This window comes from Artemia franciscana, chromosome 17 (genome assembly GCF_032884065.1).
Source record: "Artemia franciscana chromosome 17, ASM3288406v1, whole genome shotgun sequence".
Lineage (NCBI taxonomy): Eukaryota > Metazoa > Arthropoda > Branchiopoda > Anostraca > Artemiidae > Artemia > Artemia franciscana.
In genome coordinates this window covers 26,561,724-26,576,107 of record NC_088879.1, presented here as the reverse complement: position 1 = coordinate 26,576,107, position 14,384 = coordinate 26,561,724, and the positions used below count along the sequence as shown (strand labels likewise).

The 14,384-nt window shown below is 38.4% G+C and overlaps 1 protein-coding gene across 1 annotated transcript in view; it reads left to right on the top strand.

Moving 5' to 3' along the window:
* LOC136038077 (endosome/lysosome-associated apoptosis and autophagy regulator family member 2-like) overlaps positions 1–14,384 on the top strand; it is a 160,363-nt gene that overhangs the window by 114,625 nt on the left and 31,354 nt on the right. Inside the window, exons 11-12 of the mRNA XM_065721073.1 lie at positions 11,115–11,236; positions 14,014–14,249. Coding sequence (XP_065577145.1) covers positions 11,115–11,236; positions 14,014–14,249 — 358 coding nt within the window. The remainder of the gene's footprint in view (positions 1–11,114; positions 11,237–14,013; positions 14,250–14,384) is intronic.

Genomic DNA, 14,384 nt, shown 5'->3' with positions numbered 1-14,384 from the left:
TAGTAGCTTGTGGTATAATATCATTTCCAAAAGTCAGGGTGATTGGCTCCTATACGGTAAGGGGTCCTAAAGTTGACAATGGCAGTCTTTTGGCTGTTAAGAGCCATACCATTAGACCAGCACCAATCCTTTACTTTATCAAGAAGACATTGAGCTATAGAAGTGGCAGATGGCAGGTCCACCGCAGCAATGAAAAAGTTACTGTCATCAGCAAAAGAACAGGGTGAACATGGGGATGAAGACCATTAACAAGATCTTTAGTGTAGATTAGAAACAAAATTGGTCCAAGCACTGAGCCTTGTAGGACACCTTTCAATACAGGCAAAGTAGGTTCGGTGGAGCGTATGTTCAGACATATTTGTTTTTCTTCTTCTGGGATCAGTGCATTTTGCTCTAATAACTGGAAAAATATTTTAATCTTGGCAAGAATCCCGTCTAATACTGCATGGTAAGTATACATATCAGTTTAGTCCAGTCAATTCTGATTGGAAGAAAAACATGACTGCAAGAAAAACATGAAAAAAAATGGACAAAATTTCCCAAAGTGCCAAGTGTGCTGTCATCAGCAAAACAAAAAAGGACATCAGAAGACGGCAAATTCTTTGCCACTATGGGTAAGGGAAGGGGGACGATGACGATGTCTACACTAATTAATAAGTTTCTGCTTTTTAACTACATAAAAAAGATAGTTTGCAGAAATCAAGAATTTCACAGGCTCTAAAAATGATCCCTAGGGAACGCCAAAATTCACTTGTGAGGGTGAACGGAAAATTGGATGAATACAAATTAACCTATCATTCAATAAGACTGAATTCATGAAAATACCTCTTTCCTTATGCCAAAACAAGGCATCTTTGATAGAAGAATTCCATGGGCTAAGGAATCTAATGCCTTATGAACATCCCAGAATATAGTATTTGGATTTAATCCTGAATCTACCACAGATTGTATTAAATTCCAAAGGTTCATATAGACATTTTCAGTAGAGTGCTTCATTCAGTAACCAAATTGAAAATCACGAAGAAAAGTTTTGAATTAAAATCAAGTAGTTGCAGGCATCAAGCCATGGCTAATTGTAGAAAATCCAAGACAAAGAGTTCGAGTGAGTGAGAGGCAAATGTGGCAAAAACCATCTTTAGAACTGTATAAAAACGATGTCATTTCATTTGTTGATAGATGAAGATCTGTCTTCATGTAGATGTTGACCTGTCAAGACATCTCGTTTTTAAATAAATGACGCTTGTGATTTTTCAAGTGAAGACGCCAGATCAGCTTTGTGAACTTTTCTCTTGCAAGTACCAGTGCTAATCCTGATTTTAGTCGAAGATATTGAGTTTCCAACTCAAGGTCTGTGTCTTGTTTTTGTTCCTTAGCCTAGAATGTCCAATCCTTGTAATGATTAAATAAAAAAAAAACAAGTTTTTTTAACTGAAAGTAAGGAGCAACATTAAAACTTAAAACGAACAGAAATTACTTCGTATATGAAAGGGGCTGCTTCCTCATCAACGCCCCGCTCTTTACACTAAAGTTTGACTCTTTCTCTCAACTCTTCTTTTTAAAACAGTAAAAAACTTGTTTTTTTTAATTTAATTTCTGAACGTTTTTGAATCAATGCATGTTTTGATTTTGGCTCTCCACAGAGAAATAATTATAACAAAATTTGCATTTTTTTTTTTTTTTTTGGCTAAATGGCTTTCTCATAGTTTTGATCGAATAATTGTGAGAAAAAAGGAGCGGGTGAGGAAGCCTGGTTGCCCTCCGATTTTTTGGTTACTTAAAAAGGTAACTACAACTTTTAATTTTTTACGAATGTTTATAATTAGTTTGGGAGGGGGCCTAAGTGCCCTCCAAATGTTTCGGTCACTTAAAAGGGCACTAGAACTTTTCATTTCCGTTAGAATGAGCCCTCTTGCAACATTCTAGGACCACTGGGTCGATTCGATCACCCCTGGGAAGAAACAAACAAACAAATAAACGTGCATCCGTGATCTGCCTTCTGGCAAAAAATACAAAATTCCACATTTTTGTAGATAGGAGCTTGAAACTTCTGCAACAGGGTTCTCTGATGTGCTGAATCTGATGGTGTGATTATGTTAAGATTCTATGACTTTAAGGGGGTGTTTCCCCCTATTTTCTAAAAAAGGCAAATTTTCTCAGGCTCGTAACTTTTGATGGGTAAGACTGAACTTGATGAAACTTAAATATTTAAAATCAGCATTAAAATGCGATTCTTTTGGTATAGCTACTGGTATCGAAATTCCGCTCCTTACTACAGTTCGTTGCCACGAACTGTTTGAATTACCACGAACTGTTTGAATACTACAAAAAATGTGGAACTGGGTCATTCCAGTGTTCCAAGTGCAATGCTTTTTTGCACCCAGCTTGTGCTAGCATCACAAAAAGTAGTCGGCTTAAAAACCCTAAATGGCTATGCCTACAGTGCCGATCGTCAATGGTCGTAAGTGACGAGATTAATCAGCCTGAAGTGATCCAACCACTCGAGGTTGAAAAATCCCATCTTATTTCTATTCAAGAAAATTCAACTAATTGCAATGATAATCAACTGGAAGTGATCGTTCCAATTGGTATTGTTAAGTCCCCATCTGTACCTTGTGTTTCGAATAGTGACAAAAATAGTTCCCCTGGATCGATTGATTCTGCAAAAATAACCACCTACCATCAATCCCAAATTACCCCACAAATTTCTTGCTCCAGTAAAGATGAATTGACGCGCAATGCAAAAACGGCTAGCGTGTTTGAGCCCCATACTTATGAAGATTACCTTAAAAAAGATGGAAAAATCGTCAATCTCAAGAAACGGATTATTAATCTCGAATTTCTTTTTGATAGCTTGTCTGATCTTTACGAGCGCCAAAATAGTGATCTCTTCAAGGACAAAGAAATCAGAATGTTAAAAGTCGGTTTTGAGCTCACCATTGTTGAAGCTATACATACTTTAAATTCCCTATACCGCCCAGAGTTCCTCTTTTAGCTGATATTTCCGCTCCAAATATTCATTACCAAAATTCTTCAATTCATCAAGTAATGGCTAGTGAACTTCCTTCATCAGAATTTTCTCAAGGGATTAAAAAGGTTACGCAAACTAATCATACTGACCTCGTTTCAACCGAAGATAATTTATTGTTGAAATCCAGAGTTAATGAAACCTCTTTAAAAAGTGACAATGCAGTTGAACTGACAAGCGGAAATTCTTATACAATGCAATCAAATATTAAAAAAAATGAGCTCAGTGATTTTAACGTGTAATCAACAGAATGTGTGTTTTAAATTTTTATATAGTAGATTTATGTCTAGTAATTGTAAATATCTACACATTTGTGAAGTTTATGTTTTAGCCGTTTTACAAACAATCTGTGTAAATACCTTCATGTTGGTATTTGTAAAAAAAAAAAAAATTCAAACGGAAGGTGCTTTGGCTGCACAAAAGCTCACTACGACACAAAAGTGTCGTAGTAGGTTCACAAAACTGGGCTGCCCAGAAGCCATCTTCATTCTGGTAAATTTACCAAGCATTTTAAGTCGTGTAATTTTGCTCATGTATCATCGGGGGCGGAGAATAGGTTTCAAACTCAGCCTTTTTTAGGGCAGCGTTGAAAGCACTCATGGCACCCTCCTCCCCTGGTTCAGGTTCAAGTCGATTTCCAGTCTTATACCCCTGCATTTTCAGCTAAAAAACTAATTAACTCTTCCAGATTACATACTCCCCTCCCTTACCCCTTGTACCTCCTCCCCCTTCCCACATACAGAAGTCCTTTTTCCTCCCCCCTTACAGTTTACTGCCCAATACCCTCCCTACTCTGCTGCAAACCAGCAATTTCTTGACAGACATGAATCACCATTCTCACCATGGCAATTACCAGGTAACAGCCGTATAATAAGGCATCTCCATTCTGCTGGGATTCCAAACCAAGCTAAAGGTATACCCATTGAAAAAGAGTGCTCTCCTCCCCCAGAACAACGCTCTTCTTACTCCCTTCTCTCCCTTACAATTAGCAAACAAACAACTGCTCGCTTTAGTAACCGTTTTACTTCTCCTAAGTTCCTTATCACGAACGCTGAAAGTCGGAAATTTTACAAAGTGACTGAACTAGAGGCCCTCTCCCAATTACACAAAAATGGTGTAATTGCTGTAATACAGGTTCAGGCACAGAACCCTGACCTTTTGAAAATCAATAACTGCTCCATGCCTAGCCCTTTTAATTTGGTTGTATTTTGCTGCTTTTATTATTCCCCGAATCAAAATGCAGCACAAAGACAGCGGTTTTTCCAACAACTACATGCCGACTTTGTCCTCTGTAAACTCCCAAACGCCAGTATTTAAAACAAATAGTAAAAATACCAACAACCAAAGGAAATACTACTCTTGATCTGATTTGCAAGAATATGAACGCTTTTTATAGCTCACTTGTTCCTTTGCCCCCTTTAGGAGGAAGCTACGATTTTTTTTTTATTAATGAAGCCTCTTTCCAAGTTTAATCATACATTTCCTATTACCCAATTCTCTTATTGTCCAATTTCCAACGAAGGCCTCTTCGAGTTTAGATCTTGGATCACAAATGAAAACTGGCCAGCTCTTAATGGGAATAATTCCATTGATGTTAAAGTGTTTTACTTCCAAAATCTAAATAAAATAAATTATTAGAATCCTTCCCTGAGAAAAAAGTAAAATCGTGTTCTAATGACAAACCTTACATTACTAGTCAGTTAAAAAAGCTAATTAGACTTAAAATTAATCTTTTCCAGAATGGTAAAACATCTGAAGCTAATTCACTGCGTAAACTTATAAAAAAAAAGAAATACGTAAATCTGCTTCTGCGTATTACAAATGTAAAGTCAATGATTTGTTTTCTACTAAGCCAAAACAGTGGTACAATAGTATACAAAAAATGTGTGGGAAAACACATAGTAATGTAGATGTCCATTTACAAGAAGAGCCCCTTGTTACAGCTAATGATCTGAATAAGATTCTTTCCTCCATAGTTCAAAGCCTCCCTTAGACCTTAGACCTTAGATCCTCCAGAGCCAGGGGTGGCTCATAGGGCGTCTACGAAACCTCGCCAGACATCTCGGAGCTGAGCTGCAGCCATGACGTCCTCCCACTGTGGTTGAAGAGACAACTCCGCATTTCTCAGGTCTCGGTCGTACTGTCGTCGTAAGGTGTGTCTTGGTCGACCTCTTTTTCGCCTCCCTCCGGGACCCCAATCATATACTGTATTCGGGAGTCGATCCTCTGGCATACGGAGGACGTGGCCAAGGTATGTCCATCTCCTACGTTTCAGAAGGTCAGTAACTAATGGCTGACCGGTTCGCCGGCGAACTTCTATGCTGGTGACCTTTTCCTGCCACGATATGTTCAAGATTCTCCTAAGGCACATGTTTTCAAAGGCTAGGACACGTTTCTCTAGCTGGGTGTTTAGTTTCCAGCATTCACTTGCATAGAGGAGGATGGACATCACATTGCTATTCAGGAGGCGGAGCTTCAAGCGCATAGAGTATTTACTACTGCGCCAGACTGGTTTTAACTTGCTAAAAGCCGATGTCGCTTGTCCAATTTTCCTCTTGATTTCGTTGGCTATTTCACCATCGTATTCGATCCAACTCCCAAGATATTTAAATTCCTTGACCTGCTCAATAGTTTTATTTTTGCATTTTAATATGAGTGGGGAGTCAGATGTGGCCATACTCTTTGTTTTACTGACATTTACTGCAAGTCCCATTTTCTCGGCCTTTTCGTCTATGGCGTCGAGTAGCAGCTGCAGTCGCAGTTTCGCTTCTTCAAGAAGAACAACGTCATCTGCGAAGTCCAGATCGGAGATCAGTCGGCTGCTAATCTTCACTCCAATGCCTGAAGACTGCCATAGAATATAGTCCATTACAATGACAAACAGAAACGGGGATAGGACACACCCTTGTTTGACGCCAGACATTATCTTGAAGAAACGCGTGTCCCCATCTTCTGTGCGTACACAGCATTCACTATCCTCATATAGTGCGATTATCATTTTGACTAGTTTATCAGGTACTCCGTAATATTTCAAAATCTTCCATAAAGTGTCTCGGTCAACAGAATCGAACGCCTTTTCAAAATCAATGAAGAGCAGGTACAGCTTTTTGTTCCATTCTCTGGACTCTTCCACCATCAGTCTAAGAATGAAAATAAGATCAGAGCAAGACCTACCAGGTCGGAACCCATGTTGCTCTTCCCTGAGATGTGAGTCCAGGGCTGCTCTTAGGCGTTGTAGTATTACTGAGGCTAGTATTTTACTAGGCACAGACGTCAAATTGATGCCCCTCCAATTGTCACAAATTTGTGCATCGCCTTTCTTGAAGAGTTTGACCAGTATACCTCTGGTCCAATCTTTTGGGACTTTTTCGTTGTTCCAGATGGCCACTAGAAGAGCCGTCCATACGAACATGCAGGCTCGAAGGGACACTTTCAGCATCTCTGCCGTGATCCCATCGACTCCAGGTGCACGTCCATTTTTCAGCTTTTTCACAGCTGTCGACACTTCTACCGTGCTGGGTGGGTCAGCACTTACGTCAATTTGTAAAAATGGCTTATCCGGTACTGCTTCTGGATCATCAGGTCTGGGCCTATTTAAGACTTTCTCGAAATGTGAGGCCCATCTCTCGTCAGCTTTCTGTGGATCCGAAATAACGTCTCCATTTTCATCTTTTACAAGGGATGTACGATCTGTTTTCTTTCCAACTATCTCGTTTGTTAGTCGATAAACCATTTTTGAGTCTCCTTTCTTTGCAGCTTCTTCTGCAAAGGCTGCTTTTCTCTCAATGGCAATTCTCTTGTCTTTCCTGGCACTTCTTTTCACTGCTTTATCCTCTTCTTTGTAGCGGAGCTGTAATTGGGCTTTTTGCTCTGGGCTTGATGTATTCAGGATAAGCGTTCGGGTTTCCTTGCGTTTACTGATGTATTTCCATGTGTCATCCGATATCCATTCTTCTTTCTTTCTTTTCTTGAAGCCAAGGTTGGCCTTCGCAACGTCATGGTACACACTCTTGACTGAGGTCCATGTATTCTCAACATCAAAGTCATTGGTTTCGTCGAGCAGATTTAACGCTTCAAATCTGTTATGTAGAGATATGCAGAAGTTTTTGCGGATGTCAGGATCTTTCAGCTTATCGGTGTCAAATTGTTTATGTGTTGCAGTGTTAGTTTTCCGCTTCTGAGCTTTCAGTTTGATTCTTACTTCGGCTATCATCAGGATGTGATCTGAATTAACATCCGCTCCTCGAAAACCCCTCACGTCACATAGGCTACTTCTCCAACGTCTTGACATGAGGAAATGGTCGATTTGATTCTTCGTTCGGCCGTCGGGGGACACCCATGTGTACTTGTGAATTGTTTTATGGTCGAACATACTACCACCTATTATCAAATCGTTGCTTAGTGCATAATCGATTAGCAGTGTGCCATTCTCATTTATCTCTCCCATGCCATGTGGGCCCAGAACTTCAGGGCAGTACTGGCGGTCTGCACCAACTTTAGCATTTAGATCGCCAACCACGCAGAGTACATCATGCCTGGGAACGTCTTTGGTGACCGAGTGTAGCATGTTATAGAAAGCATCTTTTTCCTCTTCATCAGCTTCGTTTGTTGGAGCGTAGCATGCGATGATGGTCATTTTTGTGTGATTTGATACGAAGCGAGCTGTCATTATACGTTCGTTAACTGGGTTCCAGTTTGTCATTGCTTTGTGTGCAAGTGGCGACATCAGAAGTCCTACACCAGCACGGTGGACGGAAGGGTGACCACTAAATGCCATGACATATCCATCACTGAACTTCTCTAATCCATTTCCAGTCCACCTTATTTCACTGAGAACGAGTATATCGATGAGGTATTGTCTCATCTCTTTAAGGACTTGCTCTGTCTTGGATAACTGGTTCATCGTTCTCACGTTCCAAAAACCCATCTTTAGATTCTGTTTCGCAGTCAAAAATCGGTTCCGGGGGCATGCAGGGGTCGTTATCTGGGGAGGTGATGTATCCGAGGCTGTTGTAGACGTTTCAGTTGCAGTTGTTTTTCCCCTGAGGGTTGCCCCTCAAGGTCCCGGGTGTGGGTTGCAAGCCCACAGCCCAACCCTCCTCATTTGCGGACTTGGGACCGTCATGCTCCCCCGACCTCCTGTGAGGCAAGGATCCTTACATGGTTGAGTTAAATTTCCCTATTATTTTGCCCTCAGATGCTGAGGCAAAAATTAAAAACATTAAAAAGTGCAGCATCTGTCCACTAGACATCCGAATTATACTAATTAAAGCCTTTGCAGACATCCCTTCAGAACCTTTATCAGTACTTTTTAATGAAATTACCTCCACTGGTAAGTTCCCTGAATGTTTCCATGAAATTAGGTTTAATGAAATTATTGGAAATGAATTATGAATTGTATAATTACTAGTATTAGTATTATGAATTACTGGTACGTTCCTTGAAATTGGGTTTTATTACTCCCGTAAAAAAGAAGGGTACCAAACGAGATTTTGCCGTTGTCCAACCCATTACTCTTACTTCGGTATTTTCCAAGTTATATGAAAGCTTTTTAGCTGACTTGTTGAAAGTAAAAATAATCCCGAATATTGGCCAAAGGCAATTCGGTTGCGCTATAGGGTACCTCTACCACACACTATCTGGTTCACCTTTTGGACACTATATGTAATAAACTTGAAAAACCCAATACCTGCCACAATGTTATCGCAATTTACTTACAAAATGCTTTTGATTTAATTAGCCACAATACATTAGTAAAAAAAAAAACTAACCAATAACTTCCTAGTTGACCCCTATTTAATAAGAATAATTTCGTCCATCCTTTCTAATAGAACGCAAGTCGTCAAATACCTGAATGTTTACTCTGATCCCCCTCCAAATTTATAATGGTGTACCCCAGGAAACCCTCTTAGGCCCAATTTTATTTCTTACCATGATAGACAGTCTTGATGTCGATTTCCCGGATAGATGGAAAATCGTTGACGATTTAACTATCTTAGAAACATGTTTCAAAAATCTAAAAAGTAACCCAATGGACATCTTGGAGTCAATATCAGATGAAGCTGTTGCTAGTGATATGAGAGTCAACCATTTAAAGTCAACTGTTTTAACAATAAGTTTTCTAAGAACTCCCCCTTCTTTCTCATGTCCTATCCCCTCTGAAATGACTGTTAATACTATGAAATTACTGGTTGTTACCATCTCATGCGACTTAAAATGGGATTGCCAAGTTTATGAATTATTAAAATGTACAAATACTGTATTTTCTCTCCTCAAACTCCTCAATAAATTTAAATGTCTTAAATCACATTGTTTGAGGATTTTTTTTTTCTCTTTTGTACGTCCTACCCTCGAATACGCTTGTCCTTCGGAGAGAAAATCTTGTCAACCTAAAGGAAAGGGGAGCACAAATTTCCTGGCGTTTTTGCCCATAATGTCGTATATAATCCTCTTACTACTTCTCTTTTCCCTTGCGATCATTTACCCCTCCCCCCAACTCGCCCCCCCCCCCCGTTTTTCTTCAAGAAAAATCCCCCTTCTTACCCCAATAAGAGCTTCCACTGAAGATGTAGAAGAACGTTCATCCCTCACAAAATTGAATCAATACCCTCCCCCCTTCTCACTCTAGTTTTATCTTAGAGTTTAGTGTTCATTTTTCAATTACGTACTTTGTAATGCTTGCTAGATAGACTTTTGTTTAATTTTGTTTTCCCTGTTTTAACTTTACGAGTTTTTATCGTTTGACTTTTTATTGATTGCAATTCTATAATTTGGTACTGACACTAAAGTTCGAATTCGGCCTTTTTGGGCTTGGGATAGGCGCTTGTTTGAAATAAAATATTATCTCATCTTATCCCAAGTCTATCCATCATCCGTATTAAATGCTGATAAAATTGAAATCGGTTGATAATTAGGAGGATCATTTTTTGGTCCACCTGCATCCAAAGAATAATCCGAGTATGCTTGAGCGTATCTGGAAAAAATGCACATTCAAATGAAAGATTAACAAGCTATGTTGGAGGGAAAAATAGATTTAACTAGCTTAGTAGGAATAGAGTCTTGCCCAGATGAGGACGAGTTTTTCAAGCCATTAACAATTTTTATAATTTCACTTACTGCTACTGGCTCTAGAAACATAGACTTATGGCAAGACAGACCAAGGTAAAATCTTCAGTCCAGCTTAGGCCAATACAAAGTAACTGTAGAAGCAACATTCTCACCAATATAAGCAAAATATGAAGTGAATGCCTCATGGAGATTTAGCTCACCCTCTACAACTTCATCACCAATGACCAGACTCATAGGTACAGACCTAGATTGAGAACCGGGCTTAAGTACAGTATTTTTTTTTCCTTTCAAGTTTTATGACTATCATTGCCATATAGAGCAATATTATTTAGATAATAGAGACATTTCCTACACAGGGAAATATATATATTCCGTTGGATCTTGAATTGACAAAGACGGATAGCACTTGCTGAAAATGTAGACTAATCCCAGCAAGTAAATGTCTTTTATTTCTTTTATTTTGTAAATTTCTTTTATTTTGTATTTTTACATTCCTGTAGTATACCTTGCCTCCCATCCCCTTGCTTTTGAGGCCTAGAACCGCTACTGCTCTTAACGAAACTTATTTCATAATCTATAAAAAATCACTTGTCAACAAAATGAAGAAAACCCATGTCAACACAGTCAGAGGAAATACACTTGATAAGAAAAGTACCCTAGGTTAACGTTCCTTGGCGGTAAGTACATAAGTTTGAGATCCTCAGTCCAACAACCCTACCCTAAACTACCCAAAAAGAGTTTTCTCTATTTTCCACAGTTTTTTTGGAACAAAAATGGATATTAACACCAGCATAAGTAAATGCAGACCTAATCATACAAAAATAACGCAAATAGTGTTTAAAAAAAGTATAAATATAAATAAGTATTCCTCCCACGAAGGAAAGAGAAATCAGAGGGTTCAAGCTCCCTGACAACTTTTCACCCCGTAGCTGCCCTGCTGTTTTATAACACTTGCTTTTGATTTTCACTTGCTTTTGAAGCAAGTGAACACTTGCTTTTGACACTTGCTTTTGATTTTCAGGCTCTATCAAAAAGCATTTGCATACGGCGAAATTCCGTAACGATGATGAAGTTCGGATTTATAACATTGAAATTTTAAATACAATTCAAGGTGGAGCCACTAGCTGCATTAAGTGTTTGAAGGTAAGCCCCCTAAGAGGATCTAATACTTTTAAATTCAGTCTCTGATTATTTAAACAAAATAAGTCTGATAAGATGATACAGGATGTGCTTGATCATGGTTGCCCAGGAAAGAAAACCTAGTAAAGAACTAACCATTAACCATTGTAACCAAATTTTAAAAACATATTTTAGAACAATGCTATCTAGTGAGATAAAGAAGAAGACTATAAATGAAAGGCCAGAACTCCTGGGCTCCTGTGACAGCTGTCATGACAACACAGACAACGAAGAAATATTTTGTGCAATATCCATGCCCAGGTTAACTTAACAAATGGACAAATAAACAATTTTGGGTTCCTTTAGGCAGGTCGATATCCAAAAATATTGATGCAAGTGCTTAAGAGCCTTAACGCTTAAAAAGTTAAAACAGTACTTTTGAACGAATTATAATCCGCGAAAAAGCAAAAAAAATGTATTCCGAAGCTGTAGAATAGAATAGAAAGCTCCTAAGAATATCCCGACATGTAAAATTAAGCTACCAAAGACAAGGTAAACAAACAAAAAAATGAAGGACAGCCTAGGTTTTGAAATGCCGAAATTAAAACATGAATGTCAACGCTCCCGAATTATGTCGTATCGTGATGTTGTAGTATTTACTCTCATAGGTTTAGATTATGCTGGTGATTTGAGCGTCATATATATATAAATTCTAGCAAGATGAATGATTCTTTGGATATTTTGAGGGCTCAAACTGCAAGAAGAGGGTTAAAAATTAATGTAAATAGACTATGAAGCTCGGGCTGGGAATAAGTGTAGAAGTAATATTAACTAAAGAGAAGATCGATCTATAAATTTTTTCATCTGAAAGTAAGGAGCAGCATTAAAACTCGAAGCAAACAGAAACTATTTTGTATATGAAGGGTTTTCCTCCTCCTCAATACCTTGTTCTGCGTGTTAGGTTTATAGTAATTTTAAAAAAGCTTCCTATTTTAATTGAATGGCCCTTGAGGAGTCGCTTTTCATAAATTGGCACAAACAGTCAAACTTTAGCGTAAAGAGACAGTTATTGAGGAGTGGGACAACTTTTTCATATACAGATTAATTTCTGTTCGTTTTGAGTTTTAATGTTGCCCCTTACTTTTATGTAAAAAGCTTGTTTTTTGTTTAACTTCTGATTATTTTTTAAATAATACTGGTGAATCTTGCTCTCCCTCCATGAAAAATTCCCTCCCTTCATCGGAAAGTTCTCCCATGTAAAATACATTCCGACCCCCGGTGAAATTCCTTCCCGACAATTTCATCGTCGCTGAACCCCCTCCCCCATTCTTTAAAATACCCCTGCGTAAAAATCCCCTGGAAATTCTAATTTCCAGGGAAATTTTGCTCGTGTCGGAAATTTATCCCCATGGATATCCACCCCTATTAGAAATCCCCCCTCCGAAAAATGTCTGTAGGCTTCCCAATAATAAAGACTATGTTTAAACAATGGACAAATTTTGTAACTTGAAGACCTATTCCCAGGTCATGTCAGGGGTAATGTTGTCTCTAAAGGCATAGTTTTGGGATCTTTCAACTATGTTGAACAAAGTGGCTACAGTTTTGGCGAAAAAAGGGCCGTGAGAGGCTGTAAAAAAAGGAATGGAGGAGGAGTGTGTATAGATGTGTTGACCTCAGATGACTTGGTGCTGCAGTACTTTTTTAGTAGCATTAGTAGTAGTAGTATCTATCACCCTAGTCAGAAAATAGGGTAAGAAATTGCAAAATAAATACAAAAAAAAAACTCGATTCTACTCTCTTTGGAATCAGTTGTAAAAGTTGAAAAAATAAAATTTTACAACTCGCGTATGCTTCACTGTCCATGACTTATGGTAAGTAATCAACTGGGAGTGACCACGGCCTTTTTATGTGATCAACTGAGATGGTGGGTCGAGAAAAGGGAATGTAATATGACTGTAAAAGTAACAGTAACTGTAAATAATTTACTAAAAGAAAAAGAGGCATTTATCTTAAAACTAATTGGGTGTCCTTCAACAACCAAAAGGATTTGTTCCGTATCTTATTCAAAATAACTGGCCCAATCAAAAGATTTATCAGTTTCGTCGTATGTCCATCTTCTTAAAACAGCACAATAACTCCACTTATTTTTTTTTTCACGTGCTTTGATTTGATTCAACTTTTCTCTATTGAAACGACTAGTTAAAAGTTTAAAAATTTAGCTTAGAACGGCCAAATCATTTTCTGTAACCATAAAATACTCGATTTATTACTTTTGACTTATAATTTCAAAAATTTTGTAAACCACCCACATTGAATATTGAACATTTTTTTCTTATATCGAATTGTTTAATAGGCAAATTCTTAATAGGCAAAACATAATACAAAGATCAATCACAAGCAATCTGGGGAGAAGGACGGATGTTAACAGTAGCCAAGTTTTCAAAATTAAGATATGAGGAATTTTTTTTTTACACGCTTTAATTTGCATTTATGAAAGAGATTCTCGGGCAGGTTCTTCGGAAGCACCCAACCAATTATTTATTTGTGGCTATTTGTCACAAATAGCCACAATAGCCCTGTTGTATCACAGTGGATTGATGCTCTGTATGACAATGCAAGGCCTGGGGTTCGATTCCCGCCGCAGCGTGGTTGAGCGACAAGCTTGTTGCTTGTCCCTGTAAAAACACCCGGCAACTCAAACATCTATTTGGCGATCTATAAACCAGTAATGGCTTTGAAGGATCTTTACCCTTTTTTCCTTAGTTGTCCTTTTAAAGTCTCTATTTAAGTTCTAATTTCAGGGCGCTGACTCTTCCAGCTGCACAACTTGCCCTCGAGGCAAGTTTTTCCAGATAAGTACTGCAGAATGTGTTGCATGTCCTGACGGCACAGTAGCAGCTGAAGCTATGTCGTTAAATGAGGTATCTTGTGAAATGTGCATTAATGGCTTAGTACCTGTTGAGGGCAGAACTAAATGTGGATCTGACTGTATGCCTAAAATAGACGGAGTTGGATACAATATTTCATCTATAGGAAGGTGAGCAGGTCAAAGGCCTCTGTGTAGCTGGGGTAAAACTCCTAAAAAAGATATTTAAAAAAATTAAATCGAATTTATACTCTAGAAAGATGTTCTAAAATATTATTATTGCTTAATAAATCTTTTCCTTTTCAG